We start from the raw sequence: 19,616 nt of genomic DNA on the forward strand, positions 1-19,616 counted from the left end.
TTCCAGACTCACACAAAATCTCAAGAGCTCGACTAGCGCAAAAATTTCTCAGACACCAGTTCCTGGCTGCAACCTCCAGGGTGATCTCAGAGGAGGGGGGCCAGTTCCTGTCTAAGCAAAAGCCCAGCAGTCACTCCGACACCCCAAAGCCGGGGCCCTGTCGCTAGCCGACTGCCCACGTAACTCCTCAGGATTTTCCCTAGCAAGGGGCTGCATCCACAGGCACAGGCCATCTCCCAACTCTCTCACTCTGACTTCTGGCAGGCGCACACCAGACTGGATGGGATCTAATACAAAAGAGTAACAGTATCACTCAAAGCTGAGCTTGCAGAAACAGCTTAGTAAGCCCTCGAGATAAGGACTTAATGTCCCATGAGATATTCAACTATTTTCACAAATTTACTTTTACAGAAGTATGTTCTGATCATTCCTTTAACCATTTACTAATAACAAGCAATATAAAATAAATTACTATGGGCCTGTATGGGAGCAGGCAAGAGGGATGACTGGGAAATTGGAGAAAATGGTGGAGAGAGGGTGACAGTGGTGGTGGGATTCATGTTGGAATACAGGATGCCTGTAAAAAAAAAAATCATCACAACTTTGTAAACTAAATAAAAATTTCACACAAAAGCTGCTAGAATAAATTCATTAAAGTAGCAAGACACAATGTCAACATATAAAAACCAGTTGCAACCAGAATGCCCAAAATTAGAGAGAGAATAAGAAGGAAGGTGCCTGTCACAGAGGCAGGAGTTGACATGGCGTGGGGGTGGTGGGAGGGATACCAGAAACAGTCACTTGTATCACTTGTCATCCCTTTGCTCATCGATTTGTTCGAGCAAGCACTAGTAACGTCTCCATTTGTCCCTGTCATGTGCTAGTGTAGCCCAAGGGCATCTGCTCACTACAGGATACACAAAGAGCCTCAAACTGTTCTTTCAGGGTCTTGACCAAGAAGTCTAACCATCCCATAGGTGGGCGGCCACAAGATCTTTTGATATCCCATGGAATCCCGTTGGTAACAGTTCTAGTCCAGTGGTCATCTCTAAATCACATTATGTGTCTAGTCCATCTGATTTTCGACACTTTGGCAAACGAGATAGTGTTTCTGATTCTTCATTTTTGATGGAGGTCGGAACTCCTGATTCCTTCTCTCACTTGAGTGAAACGTGATCCACCAAGCATAGCTCTTTCAATTGCTCTTTGGAATACCCAAATAGCGTTCTTGTCCTGTTTTGTAGGGCCCAGGTATCTGAGGCGTATGTTAGTGCAGGAAGAACAGTGGAGTCGAAAAGATGTGCCTGGAGCCAGTGGTTTTTGTCTTCTTAGCAACTTCTTCTACGCTCCTGAAGGCGTTCCATGCCACTCTCCCTCCTGCACAGCTCAGGTGCCAGGTCGCTCGTCATGTAGAGTTCTCGACCTAGATACACATAACTATAGCATTCAGAGATATTTGTTCCGTTGAGAGCAAATGGAATGTCAGGAACTAGTTCGTTTCTCATGAATACTGTCTTCATGGGATTCAGCTGCAGTCTGACTTTTCCACACTCATGGTTGAAGTCGGCCAGCATTCGTGCTGTTTGGCTAATGTTTGGTGTTATTAGAATGATGTCATCAGCGAAGCGAAGTGGTGTAGTTGCCAACCTATGTTCACTCCCATTCCTTCCAATTCCGGTCGTCACATGATATTCTCGAGATGGCACTGAAGAGTTTCGGTGAAATGGTATCACCCTGCTGAATCCATCTCTTTATGTTGATGATCACTTCCTTGTAGAATGGTGAGATCCTGGTGGTGAATCCATAATACAGCTCGAGGAGGATCCTGGTGTACTGAGTCTGAATGCCCTGTTTGACTAGGGCTTCGATGACCGCTTCAGACTCAACAGAATCAAAGGCCCAGAGATGCAAGCACGTGCAGGGCTAGACCAGAAACACTGGTGGTAGAAAACGTGCATTGGTAAAGGGATAGGTATTCCATCATTGTACGACTGAAACTCAATCATGAAAGCTGTGTAACTGTATCTCATGGCGATTCAATTAAAATTTTTTTAATTAAAAACATTTTTTAAAAAGCAATTGCATTTCTTTTGCATATAAGTGGATCAACATGGAGAGCATCATGTTAAGTGAAATGAGTCAGAGAGAGGGACAGACATAGAAGGACTGCACTCATTTGTGGAATATAAAGTAACAGAATGGGAGAATAACACTCAAGGATAGTAAAGGTAAGAACCAGGAGGACTGCTCCACATCTTGGAAGCCGGCCTCACATACTGGGGGGAAAAGACAGCTCAGATAGAGAAGAGACCACCAAGTAAAGGATGGAGAGCTCGCTCAGGATGGGAGATGTGTGCTGAAAGTAGACTATAGACCAAACATGGTGGCCACTTAATACCTGTATTGCGAACCACAACACCCAAAAGGAGAGTAAAAGGGAATGTGCCTGCCACAGAGGCCAGGGGAGGGAGAGAAGACGGGAAAACTGATGGCGGGGGGGGGGGGGTGCGGGGGGGAGGCCCCCTCGGGGTGAGGTGAATGGAATCACTGATGGGGGGAGTGAATGGGTGAATGGGATCACTGATGAGGGGGTGAATGGGACCATTGATGGGGGAGGTGAATGGGTTCACTGATCACTGATGGGGAGATGAATGAAATCACTGATGGGGGGGGGTGGTGAATGGGATCACTGATGAGGGGATGAATGGAATCACTGTTGGGGGGGCGGTGAATGGGATCACTGATGGGGGGGTGAATGGGATCACTGATGGGAGGATGAATGGGATCACTGATGGGGGGTGAATGGGATCACTGATGGGGGATGAATGGGATCACTGATGGGGGGATGATGGGATCACTGTTGGGGGGGTGAATGGGATCACTGATGGGGGGATGAATGGGATCACTGATGGGGTGAATGGGATCACTCATGGGGTGAATGGGATCACTGTTGGGGGGCAGTGAATGGGATCACTGATGGTGGAGAATGAGCACTGGTGGAGGGATGGGTACTCGATCGTTGTAGGACTGAAATGTAAGTAGGAAAGTTTATAAGTCTGTAACTGTACCTCGCTGATACATTTTTTAAAAGTTGCATTTCTATGTACAAACAATGAACAATCTGAGAAGAAAATTACAAAATGATTCCAATTATAATAACATCATAAAGAACAAAACAAGGCCTGCAAATAGACAGAAAAATCATTTTCAAAAAGGCAGAATGTGATACACATGGTCAAGCATAACTAAGTGTTCATGAGCAGGGCAACTCAAGTGTGTGACAGCCAGCAAGCACTGCAGCTGAGGATGCACAAACCAGATGTGTGACCCTTAGTGAACAAAGCAGAAATATAAACAGCCCCTCTGAGAATGGGAACAATCCCTATCATCGTAACAAGAGGAGGGGGTAAGAAAAAATCCCAATTGATCCACTTCTAGTATAAACAAGTCTAGGGCCAGAAAGCAGGAGTTAAACATCTGAGTCCAGCTCAATCAGCCCGAAACACGCACTGGAACAGCACTGGAGGTTGCTGAGCACTGCAGGATGAGCCCCTGCAGCTCAGAGCCTGGGGAATCTCTGGCGTCACAGAGCCCTTGCAGCACTGCATCCTTGGAGCCCTTCCATTGAACCATAGACCCCACTGGTCAAGAATCACTGTTGCGGGTCCCAGGTACCCTGAGTCTAGATTCCAGCTTTGTAGCAACACTAATCTGGGAGGACTGAACCCTCCAGTGTCAATATTACTTGAAACACATTTCAGAAAATGATACAAAATTGATGCAAGCAACAAGCTAAAAATCTCAATCCTGGAATCAGGGAGAAACAGAGGGCTGGGCGAGTCTTTGGTGTATGCGCCACCCTAGCTGAATCCCTATAGCTCAGGAACGTCTGAGCATTACCAAGGGAGCCCTGTGCCCTGAGCCCACCAGGATGGTCCTGGTTGTCTCGAGCACTTGCAGAGCCAAAGTCACATTCATCCTTGGTTCGAGCATTGAATTGCTAGTCCAACTGCAAAAAACCTCAGGGTGATCCTGGACCCCTTAAGTACCACTTGGAAGGTCTACAACTGAAATGAAATACAAATCTTATTGTTCCAGTAACACAAAAAGTCATTTTTGGGGGGGTAGGGTTGGGTCACAAACTGTAATACTTAGTGCTCCGAGGACCAAATGCCAGGGATTTGAACCTGGATGGACCTTACGCAAAGTACCTCTTATACTGTATCTCTCTAGCCCCCAAAACATTATGCCTTAAACCACTGCACCCATCCTGTATAGTGGGCCACAGACAGCAGTTATGATCGGGCAGTAAAGTACTTGATTCAAGCTGTGGACCAGCATTGGTCCATGGGACATTTGTTGAAGACAATTGTCTTAAACTTTGACCCCATTTAATTTGGGGTTATTTCTTATTAAACCAGAATCTAGCCTATTCTAGCCAAATATAAAGGGGAAAAAAAAACATGAAAATTAAAACGTTTCTAGCCACTGATATTGAGGGTCAATGATTCATTCAGGCAATGAGAAATCATAAAATGTTTTAAAATGCAGACAAGGTAATTAGGGTCATTTTTCTTCATGAAGATAAAAAAAGGGAAAATATTTTGGCAGAACCTAACAAATTAAAGATAAAGCACCAAAATTAAAAACATTAGTTCTCCAAAATAGGAACTGTGAAGCACTTTAATGTTACATAAAATCCATTATTCTAAATTATTAAAGAAAATAAAGTCATCCTATTATGTTTATTTAAAAGCTCATTCTTTAAAATTGTGCTAGAAAGATTCCAGATGTTTTTGATAGCTTGGTACTTTTATATTATACTCAAAGTTATACATAAAATTACAATAAGAAAATTTTGACTTATTAATGACAATTGACATCTAAGTGACAGATGAGTATTTTAAAAATATAAAAGCTATGCAAGTATTGGACTGGAGCGATAGTACAGCGGTAGGGCATTCACCTTGCATGCAGCCGACCCGTGTTCGATTCCTCCGCCCCTCTCAGAGAACCCGGCAAGCTACCGAGTATCGCGCCCACACGGCAGAGCCTGGCAAGCTACTCGTGGTGTATTCAATATGCCAAAAGCAGTTAACAATAAGTCTCACAATAAGAGATGTTACTGTGCTCGCTCAAGCAAATCGATGAGCAACAAGATGACAGTGACAGTGACAGTGATGCAAGTATTGATCAAGTTGGTACTGTCTGCTCTTTCTGCAACAATCTCTTTGCAAAAACAAAGTAAGAAAGAATCTTTTTTATTTTGTTTTGGAGCCACAACTGGCCGTGCTCAGGACTTACTCCTGGCTCTGTGCTCAGGATCACTCCTGGTAATGTTCAGGAGACCATATGCAGTACCAAGGATTGAACCGGGTGAGCAAAGTAAGTGCTCACCCTTGGTACTCTCTCTGACTTAGAATGCCAAGGGTCAAACCCAGGGTTTCACATACGCAAGGAATGTGCTTTAATGCTCAATTATATCCTCAGCCTTGTAGATGTAAGCAAATTCTGATCGATTCCTTTTAGAAAAGAATATCATGTAAAAAGCATCAAAACTATATTTAAAAACCAAAAAGACTAGGGGCTGGAGCGATAGCACAGCGGGTAGGGCGTTTGCCTTGCACGCGGCCGATCCAAGTTCGAATTCCAGCATCCCATATGGTCCCCTGAGCACCACCAGGGGTAATTCCTGAGTGCAGAGCCAGGAGTAAGCCCTGTGCATCGCCAAGTGTGACCCAAAAAAAAAAAAAGACTATAGTATTAATAATTTTCCATGTACAGAAGGTTTTTTATAGTCTATCATATTAAAATAATCTGTCTATTATCAAATCCTGAATTTAAAAACTTAATTTTATCTACGAAGCAATTCCATTTAGAAAGGAAAATAGTACAGGGATGAAGGTGCTCGCTTTATATACGGCCAACCCAGCACCAGTCCAATCTCCAACATCAAGCCTTCAAAAGCACTGGAAGGAGCAACTCCTGGGTGCAGAGCAAGGAAAAAGCCCTGAGCAGTGTTAAAAGTGGTCCAATAAATAAATAAATAAATAAATTCCTAATAGAAAGATAGAGGTCATACAAAAATTTATCAGTTTAAATTCAAATATTTAAATACAAATATTTTATAACCAGTAGTCTAAGTCTGAGCTGGAGTGATAGCACAGCAGTAGGGTGTTCGCCTTTCACGTGGCCGACCCGTGTTTGATTCCTCCGCCCCTCTCAGAGAACCCGGCAAGCTACCAAGAGTATCGCACCCCCACGGCAGAGCCTGGCAAGCTACCCATGGTGTATTGGATATGCCAAAAACAGTAATAATAAGTCTCTCAATGAGAGACGTTACTGGTGCCCCCTCGAATAAATCAATGAGCAACAGGATGACAGTGACAGTCTAAGTCTAAGTTGAAGACCTCCGGAACCCAGACACAGCCATGCTCAAGGCCACTCTCCACACGTTCGGACAAGGCTCATGCATGAAGGAGCTGGCAGAGGAACCCACGTGTGCGGGATGCGGGGCCGAAATCTCCAAGGCTGCTCGGATCGAAACTGGGCCTCTTCCACCCAGATCCCCCATTTTCCAATAGCTAGGCAGTCACACACAGAAACTGTCGCTGGCACCATGTAATCCCATCAACAGCCAACATCCAGACTATAAAACCAAGCTCCCAGAAGACAGCTAATAGCCTTGTTCTCCCTCTTGGAGAACCTGACAAACTACCAAAAGTCTACTGCCTGCACGGGAGAGCCTGGAAATCTCCCCATGGTGTATTCATATCCCACATACAGTAAAAGATATATACATACCTCTCGGAGAGCCTGGCAAGCTACCTGTGGCATATTCGATAAGCCAAAAACAGTAACACTAGGTCTCATTCCCCTGACTCTGAAAGAGCCTCCAATCGTTGGTAAAGACGAGTAAGGAGAAGCTGCTAAAAATCTCAGGGCTGAGTGTAATAGAGATGTTACTGGTGCCCATTCGAGTAAATCGACAAACAGCGGGATGACAGTGATACAGTGATACAGTCTAAGTCCCCATGTTACTCTTGTCTTTTTTTTTTTTTTGATTCATTTTAGGTCACAGCTGGCAATGCTTAGGGGTTACTCCTGGTTCTGCACTCAGGAATAACTCCTAGCATTGCTTGGGGACCATATGGGAAGCCGGAGGTTGAACCTGGGTGGGCTGTGTGCAAGGTAAACACCTGCTCTACTACCACTCCAGCCCAAAACCTTTTGATACTCAAAACCGGTAAAAGGTTACAGATAACCCAAAGAAAGTGTATTTCAATTGTTGGGATATATATAAGATAATCTGCAGGGTATAACATGTAACATAAATATAGCTAAAATACATTATCTGGGGGGCAGAGAGATAGTATCATGAGCAGGACATACAATATGTAGTCCACCTGTCCTACACGTGACCAGTCCAAGTTCAATATCCAACATTCTATATGATCCCCTGAGCCATAGCGGTCACTGAGCAGAGACAGAAGTAAGCCCTAAGCACAGTTGGATATGGTCCAAAACCCAAATAAAATACATGATCTAATTAAGTTTCTGTTATGAATACACTGGTTTATACTAGTGGCCTAATTTTATTTTTAGAGATTTTTTAAACAAGCTCATAAAAGCAGCACGAGAAAAACGCCTTTCCCTCATCCCCAATGTAAACTATACCAACACTTTCTCTGGGAGTGGGCTTGGAAAGCTCCTGGCTTAGGAGTCATTCCAGGGAAGCTTAAGCACCATACTGATGACACAAACATTTCTGCCCCCTACTATATGCGATTGAACTCATTGACACACAATGATAACTGAATTTGTTATTCATAATCACACAATTAAAAGTGTGGTGTATTTGTTTTAATAATCCATAAGCATAGTTTCCTCAAATACAGTTTAAAGGACTAGACACAACAAAGCTTCCACTCATAATTCAAAATCAAAACAAAGCTCTCAGCTGTGAAGTGTAAGAGATAAACTCTGACTTACCTCATACTCAGAAATGTCAGGTAGGTTACTCTCATCTGCCTTATCAAGCTTTTCAGTAGCCCACTTGCTAGCAGCTTCAGCAAGTTCCTTTTCAGTTAGCCTATTGGGTTTGTCTGACACCTAATAAAAATGAAAGAACAAATTTGTTAGGATTCTCAAGCTTCAAGCTGAACTTTGTTGTTTCTTAGAGAACTACACTGAACAATGTTCAAAGAATACTCCTGGCTCTGCACTCCTGGCAGGGCTCAGTAGACCATATGGGATGCCAGCTATCAAACCAAGGGATGTGGAGCAAGGAAAGTCTCTTCAGCAAGTGATGATGGGAAAACTGGGCAGCTACATGCAAAAAAAACAAAAAACAAAAAAAGCTCAGACCTCTTTTTAGCACCATGCACAAAAGTCAAATCAAAATGGATAAAAGGCCTCAACATCAGATCTGAATGCATCCATAAGGTACATGGAGAAAAACTTAGGCAATAACCTCCATGACACTGAAGCTAAAGGCATCTTCAAAGATGAAACACCACTGACCAAGTAAGTGGAAACAAACATAAACAAATGGAAAGAAGCTTCAAAAGAAACAGTGACCAAGATACAAAGATAGCACACAGAATGAGAAAAATTATTTACCCAATACCCATGTGATAAGGGTTAATATCCAACATATGTGAGGCACTGATAGAACTTGACAAGAAAAAGACATCAAACCCTATCAAAATATGGGGAGAAGAAATGAACAAAAACTTCCTCAAAGAAGAAATACAAATGACCAAAAGGCACATGAAAAAATGCTCTACATCACTAAAAATCAGGAAAATGCAAATCAAAACAACAATGAGGTATCATTTCATACCACAGAGACTGGCACACATCAAAAAGAACAAGAACAACCAGTGATGGTGCAGACATGGGGAGAAACGGACTCTCTCATTCATTGTTGGTGGGAATGCACACTGGTTCAGCCCCTTTGGAAAACAATATGGGCATTTCTCAAGTAACTAGAAATTGAACTTTCATTTGACCTGGCAATACCACTTCTGGAAATATACCCCAGGGGCAAAAAAAACAAAAACCCCACACAGCAAAAACACCATCTGTACTTCTATGCTCACCACAGCACTGTTCACAATAGCTAGAATGTGGAAACAACCAGAATGCCCGAGAACAAACGACTGGATAAAGAAGCTATGGTACATCTACACAATGGACAATACTTCACAGTCATTATGAAAAATGAAATCATGCAATTTGCTAATAATTGGATGGACATGGAGAGTATCCCACTGAGTGAAATGAGTCAGAAGAAGAGGGACAAAGAACAATTGCACTCATTTGCATTTGCAGGATTTAAATAAACACAGTATGAGACTAAACCCAAGGACAATACAAACGGGGACTAGTCCACTGCTGGAAGCTTGCCACAAGCAGGGGTCATGGGGAAGGGCAGGTATGACAGAGAAGGGACCACTATGACAACGATAGTTGGAAATGATCACTCTGGACAATGATCACTGAGTGTAAAAGGAGACAAAGGGACACACACGATAGCCTTTCAGTACCTGCTGTACTGCAAACCATGATGCTCAGGAAGGGAGAGGGGGCTGTCTCTGTCATAAAGGCAGACGGCAGGGAGGCGTGGGTGGGTGAGAGGGAGCCGGGGATACTGGCGGTGAGAAATGTACTCCAGTGAAAGGATAGGTGCTGAAACACTGTATGACTGAAACCCTATCATGAACAATTTTGTGACTGTGTGAACAATTTTATTTGAATCTCAGTGATTCAAAATAAAAATAATTTTTTTTAAAAAAGGACTAACAATGGGGAAAAAGTAAACAATCCAGGTCATCATGTTTAATACAAGCACTCTACCCACTGTACTATCTCTCCAGCCCCTTAAGTGAAATTTTTAAACTTCAAGATGCATCCTCACTTACATTTAAAACCATAAATCTTCAAATTTATATAGTAAAAAAGTACATTGTTTAGTTCCAATTTCAAAATTATTTAACATAGAATTTCTCTAATTGGCAAACCTAGATACAGACTAAATCAGCCTCACAAATGCAATTACAAGAAAGCTTAGAAATGTATCTAAGGGGGGCTGGAGTGACAGCACAGCGGGTAGGGCATTTGCCTTGCACGCGGCCGACCTGGGTTCGAATCCCAGCATCCCATATGGTCCCTGAGCACCGCCAGGGGTAATTCCTGAGTGCATGAGCCAGGAATGACCCCTGTGCATTGCCGGGTGTGACCCAAAAAGCAAAAAAAAAAAAAAAAAAAGAAAAAGAAATGTATCTAAGGAACAAAACTAAATAATTTACTAATATAATATAGTATTTTAGATTATATGAGACATTTAAAATTTTGTATCTTTAATAATATTCAATGAAATGATAATTTTCATTAAATTCACAAGTACTGTCACAAAAAAACTTTAGATACTCTTTCTATTGCTGTTTCCTGGGGGTTGGGATGGGCACATCCAGTGGGGCACAGAGCCAAGAATGGTGCTCAGGGGCCATTCCTGGCTCTGCTCCCAAGAGTGACCCCAGCAGTGCTCAAGACACCATACGCTGTGCAGAAATGGAATCAGCTGCATACAAAGCAAGTACCTTAACCCCTGTACTATCTCTCAGGATGCTTTTTTTATAAATTTGTAACAATATAAATCCTCTCCTTGTACTTTTCCCTTCCCTTTACTGTTGTTGCAATCAAACACATACACCTCTCCCCCACCCACACACCTCTGGCCGTGGTACTCATCCAATGCTCTTACGATGCTTAGTGGGGCATCATCACTCTCTTTAACTGTGGTCTAATGCATATTCTGACTGTGGTGTTCACTAGGATTCACACACTTTAGTTGTGGTGCTCACCAGGGATCACACTTCATGGCAGTAGTGCTCACCTGGCAGTCACACACCTGGCTGTTGTAGGTGGCAATACTCGTAGCACTGGGGATCACAGACAGCAGAGCTACAAGGCTGGCTGCTGGCATCTGACAGCAACAGAAATTAATCCCCATCCTTCTGCTCTTAGAGGCAGGCATTCGAGGGCCGAGCTTCTTAAATTGTATGTGGTCCCGTAACTTGACACTTTCTGCACTTTCTGACAGAAGCCGTATGGCCCACTGTGGGCACCCAGATATTACAAGAGAGACACACATGAAAAGCATGTAAATGGAGGGCCAGGGCACAAGATTATGAGTGACACTGGGAGGGCAGGGAAACCACCAGAAGGAAGTAAGACTGGAAGTTGGCCATGCACTGTAGCACTGTGGTCCCGTTGTTCATCAATTTTCTCGAGCGGGCACCAGTAATGTCTCCAATGTGAGACTTGTTACTGTTTTTGGCATATAGACTAGCCATGGGTAGCTTGCCAGGCTCTGCCGTGTGGGCGGGATACTCTCAGTAGCTTCCGGGCTCTCCGAGAGGGATGGAAAAATTGAACCCAGGTCAGCCACGTGCAAGGCAAACACCTACCCGCTGTGCTATCGCTCCAGTCATTCCAGTGCTATCGCTATGGAAGGAGGCCACAGTCAGGGAAAAAGCTGAGAAACATCAGGATAACTGAAGATGCAGATTTTTTTAATTATCTTAAAATTAAAATGTTTATGCTTTATTAATCAGTAAAACATTTGATTTGTATACTCAGAGATGAGTAAAAATTTCATGGCAAAAAAGAATTTAAGAAAAAATTTAAGAAGGCCTAATCCAACCCACTGAATTCATGCACCACAAATTCTTCTCTTTACACAAAATTTATGCACTTAATATCACTTTTTAATAATACTTCACTTCCTTCTTCAACCAAATACAATGGCAAACAATTCGTGCAGGAAGGAGTCACATCAGTCCAAGTTAAGGTAGAATTCCAATTTCAGAGGTTGTAAGGATTTTAAATATGTGAAAGAAACAGAAGGGAAATTCCATTCATTTCAAGAAATTTGTCATTTAGTCTTCAGTGGGCCAAAAGCATTTAAAAATCATGACAGTATAGCTGGTGGTTCCTGGTACAATCTGTAAAAGAAACCGTCCCGCTGTACCTATATTACTGCTCCATTTTGAACGCTCAATTTGACCTGGAATGCATAGAGAGGGTCTTCTTATCATTCCTCTGCTAAATTTTTGTTTAATTTCTGATTTGAGGCCTCACTTGGCAATGCTCAGGGCATATTCCTGGCTCTACATTCAGGGATCACTCCTGGTGGGGTTTGGGGACCCTTAAATAGTGATGTGGAGGGAACTCAGGTGGATGCACTTGATGCAAGCACCCTACCTGCTATACAATCTCGCTGTCTCCAGTCCAATATGTATATCATCTTTAGGGCCAGCAAGAAGAGATCATCACCTCTTGCATCAGCAAAGGGAAGAAAGAGGTAAAGTTCTGGATGTGAACATATACTACATCCCTTCTCCTTGGTGGAGATGACCTTCAGAAGGCAGCTGTGAAAGGAAGAGGGACGAAGGCTGGGAAGTGATGGAACGTGGAGGAGGCTGCAGCTTGTTGGCAGCAGCTCGGTACCTAGTGCCAAGATACAGAACCTAGAATTACAGACAGGCCAGGGGTTGAAATTATTCCATCATTTGCTAGGCAAATAACTATTCTATTTGTAACTTTTGATGCTGCAACACTTGGTTTCCTCACTGACAAAAAAAAATGAATAATTCTCTAGGAAACTGTTGTAAGAATAGAGAACCGAATTAAAAGCATCAGCATATATTTGGTATATTTCTTTACCATCATCATGGCTATTTTTTTACACTAAAACATATTTGAAAAAGATGAATCAGTTCATGGGGTCAATATAAAAATGAAAACAAAATGTTTTATTCTGAGCCCCATTATGATATCCATAGTACTGTTGACAGACCAAAATTAAATAATAAAATATAAAATTACAAAGCAAAATTAAAAAATGATTTCTTTTGGCCCTTATGGTAACATTTTTATTCCATTCTACGTCACTGGCATATATTTTCACCAACTTGATCCTTCATCCTTAATTATGCCCTCATTTCTTCTCTAAAATCATTCACTAATTATAATTCCTCTTCAATATAGCCAATAAAAATCTCCAAGTACAGTATATTACCATATACAAAATGCTTTTTATGCAAATCATGTGTTATAATTATATAGAACTCATAAAGAGGATAGACTTTATTATCCCAACTGTTAAATTAAGAGATTAAATGTGAAACAATTAGGTATTTGGTCACATTATTCAATACTGACCTGGAATGCAAAACCAGTTGCAGATGACTGGAGTGAAAAAAAAAAAGTGATATAAAATAGTTCTTTTAAAAAAAATCACTTAGAGAAACGTGAGGGGAGAGAAAGAAAGAGAGATATAACATGTATTCAAGAGAACACAGGCTTCTTCAGAAGGGAAGTGCAGATCTCTCGACAGAACAAGGACAAGAATACACATCTTGGGTTGATATGAGCACCAGTCTCTAAAAAAATACTTAGAGAATGAGCCAAGACCGACAACCACAGCTTTGACTAGTCTACTATTCTAATAGGTACTACCATACATATGATCTGGAAGACAATAAAAGTGCATTCACAGAGAATGTTTCCACAGTCAGTAAGAGACGTAAATAGATTGCTCCAAAATCTAAACTGAAAAGCATGTGCTGCCTTTATTACTATTTAATACTATGGCTACAATGTTGTGGGGGAGGTGTGGCTAGTAAGAGAAAACACACCTAATGGATATAACCCAGGGGAAAAAAAGGTAATATCTTATAAAATATGTAGTTTTTGTTTTTTGCTTTTTGTTTTGCTTTTTGGGTCACACCTGGCGATGCACAGGGGTTACTCCTGGCTCATGCACTCAGTAATCACTCCTGGTGGTGATCAGGGGACCATATGGGATGCCAGGAATTGAACCTGGGTCAGCTGCATGCAAGGCAAATGCTCTACCCGCTATGCTATCACTCTAACCCCATGTTTTTGAAAGAGACAAAACATTGAGCAAAAAAAACACACTGCATTTTACAATTCATGAAGAAAGCAAAATCTTTCATTCATTTGCCATTAACTTTGCATATTTGAAAATTTATCATTATAAACTGTCTTCTAGCAGCAGAAAACAAATTCTGAAAAATCATTTCTATGGGAGGGTAGTGATATTTTTTTCATCTCGGTTTTTTGGGCGACACCTGGCAATGCTCTGTGCTTACACCACTCCAGGGATCAATCCTGGTAGTGCTTGGAGGACCATATATCATGAGAGTGACTGAACCAAAGTCAGCTATATGTAAGACAAGCACTTTTAACTTACCTCTACAGATCAGCAGTCATGATTGAAAAAAAAAAAACAAAAGCAGAAACCTACCAAGTGGGAAATCTAGTTTTCGAAGTAAGCCTTTCACGAGTACATAGTGAGAAAAGGAAGACACACCTTACTGATATATAAAATGTTTACAGATAAAAAAATTATGAAATCCTTGAGGGAAAAATAATGGGCTTAGATCTCGACCTAATACCATGCACAAAAATCAGATCAAAATGGATTAAAGACCTCAACATCAGACCAGAATCCACAAGGTAAGACAAGGTCGGCAAAACCCCCCACGAAATTGAGGCTAAAAGTATCTTCAAAGATGACACCCCACTGACAAACCAAGTGGAAACAAAGATAAACAAATGGGACTACATTAAACTAAGAAGCTTCAACACCACAAAAGCTCCAGTTACCAAAATACAAAGACAATCTATGGAATGGGAAAGAAATTCACCCAATACCAATCTGATAAGGAGTTGATATCAAGGATATACAAGGCACTGGTTGAAATCTGCAAGAAGAAAACATCCAACCTCATCAAAAAATGGAACAATGAAATGAACAGAAACTTTTTCAAGGAAGAAATATGAATGGCAAAAAAGCACATGAAAAAATGCTCTTCATCACTAATCATCAGGGAGATGCAGATCAAATCAACTATGAGATACTACCTCATGCCACAGAGACTGGCACACATTCAAAAGAACAAAAGCAACCAGTGTTGGCGTGGAGGTGGGGAGGAAGGGACTCTTCTATACTGCTGGTGGGAATGCCGATTGGTTCAGCCCTTTTGGAAAACAATATGATGCTTCTAATTAAAAAATTAGAAATTGAGCTCTCATTTGACCCAGTGATACTACTTCTGGGAATATATCCCGGAGAGGCAAAAAAAGTATAGTCATGACATATGCACTCGAATGTTCATTGCAGTACGGTTTACAATAGCCAGAATCTGAAAAAACCCGAGTGCCTGAGAACAGATGACTGGTTGAAGAAACTTTGGTATATCTGCACAATGGAATACTATGCAGCTGTTAGAAAAGATGAAGTCATGACCTTCGCATATAAGTGGATCAACATGAAATATATCAGCTAAGTGAAATGAGTCAAAAAAGAGAGTGAAAGACATAGAAGGACTGTACTCATCTCAGTAACAGAATGGAAGACTAGCACCCAAAAATAGCAGAGATTAAGTACCAGGAGGTTGACTCCACAGCTTGGAAGCTGGCCTAACATCCTGGAGGAAAAGGCAGCTTAGAGAGAGAAGGGAACACTAGGTAAAGTGTGGTTCGAGAACCTGCTAAAAATGGGAGATACACACTGAAAGCAGACTATAGATCAAACAAAATGGCCACTCAATACTTCTATTGCAACCCACAAGATCCAAAAGTAGAGAAAGAACAAAAGGGAATGCCCTGCCACAGAGGTGATGCGAGGTGGGGGGATGGGATGGGGATGGGAGGGATAATGGGATCATCGATGGTGGAGAATTGGCACTGGTAGAGGGAACACTGTATGACTGAAACAAAAGCATGAACAGTTGTTAGTTTGTAACTGTACCTCATGGTGATTCACAGAGAAAAGATTAAAAAAAAAATTTGACATGAAAAAAACTATGAAATTCTGATTAAATTTACACCTTAATTCGAAGTGAACAAAAAAATGCAAATATTTAAATAAATATCCAATCCAATCCATATCCAATAAGCACGGGTAGCTTGCCAGGCTCTGCCGCACGGGCTCCATACTCTCAGTAGCCTGCCGGGCTCTCTCATATTGGATATCATATCATATTGGATATGCCAAAAACAGCAACAATAAGTCTCTCAATGAGAGACGTTACTGGTATCCGCTCGAACAAATCGATGAACAACGGGATCTTGGCTTGGCTCATTTAAAATAAATGTTCAGAAAAAAAGTACCAAAATCCATATGGCTATTTCTCACTAATATCTCTTAACACATACCACAAGTCATATTTGTATCACTTGTCACTTGTAATCCTGTTGATCTTCAATTTGTTCAAGCGGGCGCCAGTAATGTCTCCATTCGTCCCTGTCGCATGCTAGTGTAGCCCAATGGTAACTGTTTGATCCAGGAGCACGAAGAGCCTCAAACCATTTGTTCAGGCTTTTGACGAAGAAGTCTGACCATCCAGTTGGTGGGCGGCCATGCGGTCTTTTGACGTCCTGTGGAATCCAGTCCGTAACAGATCTAGTCCAGCAGTCGTCTCTGAATTGCATTGCGTGTCCGCCCCATCTGATTTTTGACGCCTTGACAAATGAGACAGCGTCCCTGATTCTTGATCCTCAACGGAGGTCAGAATTCCCAATTCCTTCTCTCACTTGAGTGAAATGTGATATTCCAAAAATAGCTCTTTCAATTCCTTTGTGGGATATCCGAGTAGCATTCTCATCCTATTTTCGTACGGCCCAGGTCTCTGAGGCATATGTTAGTGCAGGAAGAACAGTTGAGTTGAAAAGATGTGCCCAGAGATGGAGGTTCTTCATCCTCATAACCACTTATGCAACGCTCTTGAAGGTGTTCCACACTGCTCTCTTCCTCCTGGGCAGCTCAGGTACCAGGTCGTTCCTTATATTGAGTTCTCCACCTAGGTACACATAGCTGCTGCATTCGGAGATACTTGTTCCATTGAGAGCAAATGGAACGCCAGGGACTAGTTCGTTTTTCATGAACATTGTCTTTGTGAGATTCAGCTGCAGTCCGACCTTTCCACACTTGAGGTTGAAGTCGGCCAGCATTTGTGCCACTCGACTAAGTTTGGTGTTATTAGAACAATGTCATCAGTGAAGCAGAGTTGGTGTGGTTGCCAGTCATCTATCTTCATTCCCATTCCTTCCCGTTCCATTCGTCACATGACATTCTCGAGGGTGGCAATGAAGAGTTTCAGTGAAATGGTATCACCCTGCTGAATCCCTCTCATTACGTCAATTACTTCCTTGTAGAATGGTGAGATACTGGTGGTGAATCCGTAATACATCTCGCAAAGAATCCTGATGTACTGAGTTGAATGCCCTGTTTGGCTAGGGCTTCGATGACCGCTTCAGTCTCAACAGAATCAAAGGCCATCTTTAAATTGATGAACATTAGACAGAGCGGCATCTTGAACTCTCGTGAAACCTCAATAAGCTTGGTCACTGTGTGGATATGATCGATCGTGCTGAATCCTTTTCGGAACCCGGTGTGCTCACATGGTTGTCCTTCGTCTCGTGTTCTGCATATTCTATTCAGGATGACTCGAGTGAACAACTTGTAGACGACAAACAACAGGCAGATTGGGCGATAGTTGCCGATGTCGTGGATGTCTCCCTTCTTGTACAACAGAACAGTCCTGCTGGTTTTCCATTGGGATGGAACCTTGCATTCAGACAGGTAGCGTGTGAAGAGTCAGGCCAGTGTACTGACAAGTACTGGTGGCCGATTCTTCAGGTGTTTGGGTCTAACCTTGTCTGGACTGGGTGTTGTACGAGTCTTTACTAACAAAATGGCATGTCGGATTTCAGAAGGGAGAACACTGGGAACGACGTATCCATCTTGCAGAATTTGGTATGTGGGCAGGTGGACGTGACTGTCAAAGAGATCTGAGTAGAAGATTATCGTAAATAATCCTTACCATTGCCCTTCTGGAGATGTGATAGATCCATCATGATGTCGGAGGGCAGTCATCTTGGTCTTGTAGTTGGTGAAGGACAGGCAAGTGTTGCAAATACTTTTCCAGGCTTCTGCCTCATCGGCCAACACTGCTGCTCTTCTCTCTGAGGTCTTCCTTTATCGCATCTCTGCACAGCTTTGCGAGCTCAGACATTAGCTTGTAGTTGCCTGAGGCTCATGCCAAACCACACTGGCGAATATTTATACTGCATTAGGGAAATTAATTTTTATACAATATAATTTAAATATAAAACTTTCAATTTCTGAGAGACACAGCAGTGAATCCCAGAAGACAGCAGCTGGCTGGATAGATTTTCCAGACCCCCTACCAAGCCAATTCCACCAGGGCACCTCAGATGGAGTGGGTGTGCCCTCTCTACCCGATCCAGATAAAACACCAATGGCCAGGAGCTTCCAGAAGCAAAACCCAGGTAAGTGGCTTCAGGGACTAAGATTCCAGGCCACATGGAGGCAGCAGAGATGGGCTGGCCCTTCCCTTCTCCCCGTCCACTGGGGTTCCTGGTTGTCATACCCAGGATCTGCTTCTGTGCACCATTTCAGCACATCAATGGCCTTGATCCAGAGACTCCAAAATGAATCTCAACATGGATTAGCTCCCTACAGAGATGTCTCTGCACCCCAACCATTTACAATTTTAGAATTCCAGAAGCGACATCTCATGATATTCACAATAAGCAATAGAAAATAAATTATCTAGCATTTGGCCCTGGCAGGCAGGTTTGAATGGTGGTGGGAAAATTCGAAATAATGGTGGTGGGAAGGTGTAATGGTGGTGGAATTGGTGTTGAAATACTGAATGTAATCAATTAATATGAAAAACCTTATGAAAATAAAATTTAAAAAATAATTTAAAAACTTTCCATTTCTACTAGATAAGAAAAACAAATCACTCCTTAGGTAGATAAAAAGTATCTTATATATGGCAAATTAGAACTAAAATATCCACCATCTTTCCAATTCAAAATCAAGCATTATATAATCTTCAGACTTCTAAGAAAGCTCTAAGGACACCTTTATTTATCTATTTCTTCTCTTGAGGAAAAGAAACAGGTGCTTCATAAACAACCAGTAGAAACTGTTGTGTGATATCTATCCCGCTGAAACACAAACATAATAGAAACAGAAAGACAAAAATGAAGAAAGAAGAAAAGCAACAACAGATATGAAGGAGAAAGAGTATGAAGCTAGCAAATATCTAGCTTCAGGAATAAGCAATGTCTGAAAATGTTCAGTTTTGAGGATTAGTACAACTTATCATCTTTTTTCAACATGGTTGGCGATTCAAAGAAGGTTAAGAATGAAAAGAACAATATAATGAAGAGGAAATAAGCCCTTATTTAACCTCTGGATATTCTTTATAATGGGTCTGCATTGTTTTTTGTTGTTTACTTTTACCTAGATATTATTTTATTTATTTAATTACATATGTTTTGGGACAACACCTGGCGATGCTCAGAGGTAGTCCTGGGTCTGAACTCATGAACTGCTTCTAGCAGTCCTCGGGAAACTAAATGGGATGCTGGGGCTCAAAGTCAGGTCAGTCATGTGCAAAGCAAGCCACTGACCTGCTGTACCATCACTCCAGACCAGTAAATATTTAAAGTTGTAAATTAACAACATAGCATTAGCCAAATAG

The 19,616-nt window shown here is 41.9% G+C and overlaps 1 protein-coding gene across 5 annotated transcripts in view; it reads right to left on the reverse strand.

Annotated features, from left to right (window-relative positions):
• The window catches only part of PPHLN1 (periphilin 1), a 140,710-nt gene that overhangs the window by 36,790 nt on the left and 84,304 nt on the right, over positions 1–19,616 (reverse strand). For all 5 annotated transcript variants that reach the window (XM_055141189.1, XM_055141186.1, XM_055141184.1 and 2 more), the window contains one exon: positions 7,993–8,112. In XM_055141189.1, the coding sequence (XP_054997164.1) occupies positions 7,993–8,112 (120 nt within the window). The remainder of the gene's footprint in view (positions 1–7,992; positions 8,113–19,616) is intronic.

The sequence above is a fragment of the Sorex araneus genome, chromosome 6 (assembly GCF_027595985.1).
Source record: "Sorex araneus isolate mSorAra2 chromosome 6, mSorAra2.pri, whole genome shotgun sequence".
Lineage (NCBI taxonomy): Eukaryota > Metazoa > Chordata > Mammalia > Eulipotyphla > Soricidae > Sorex > Sorex araneus.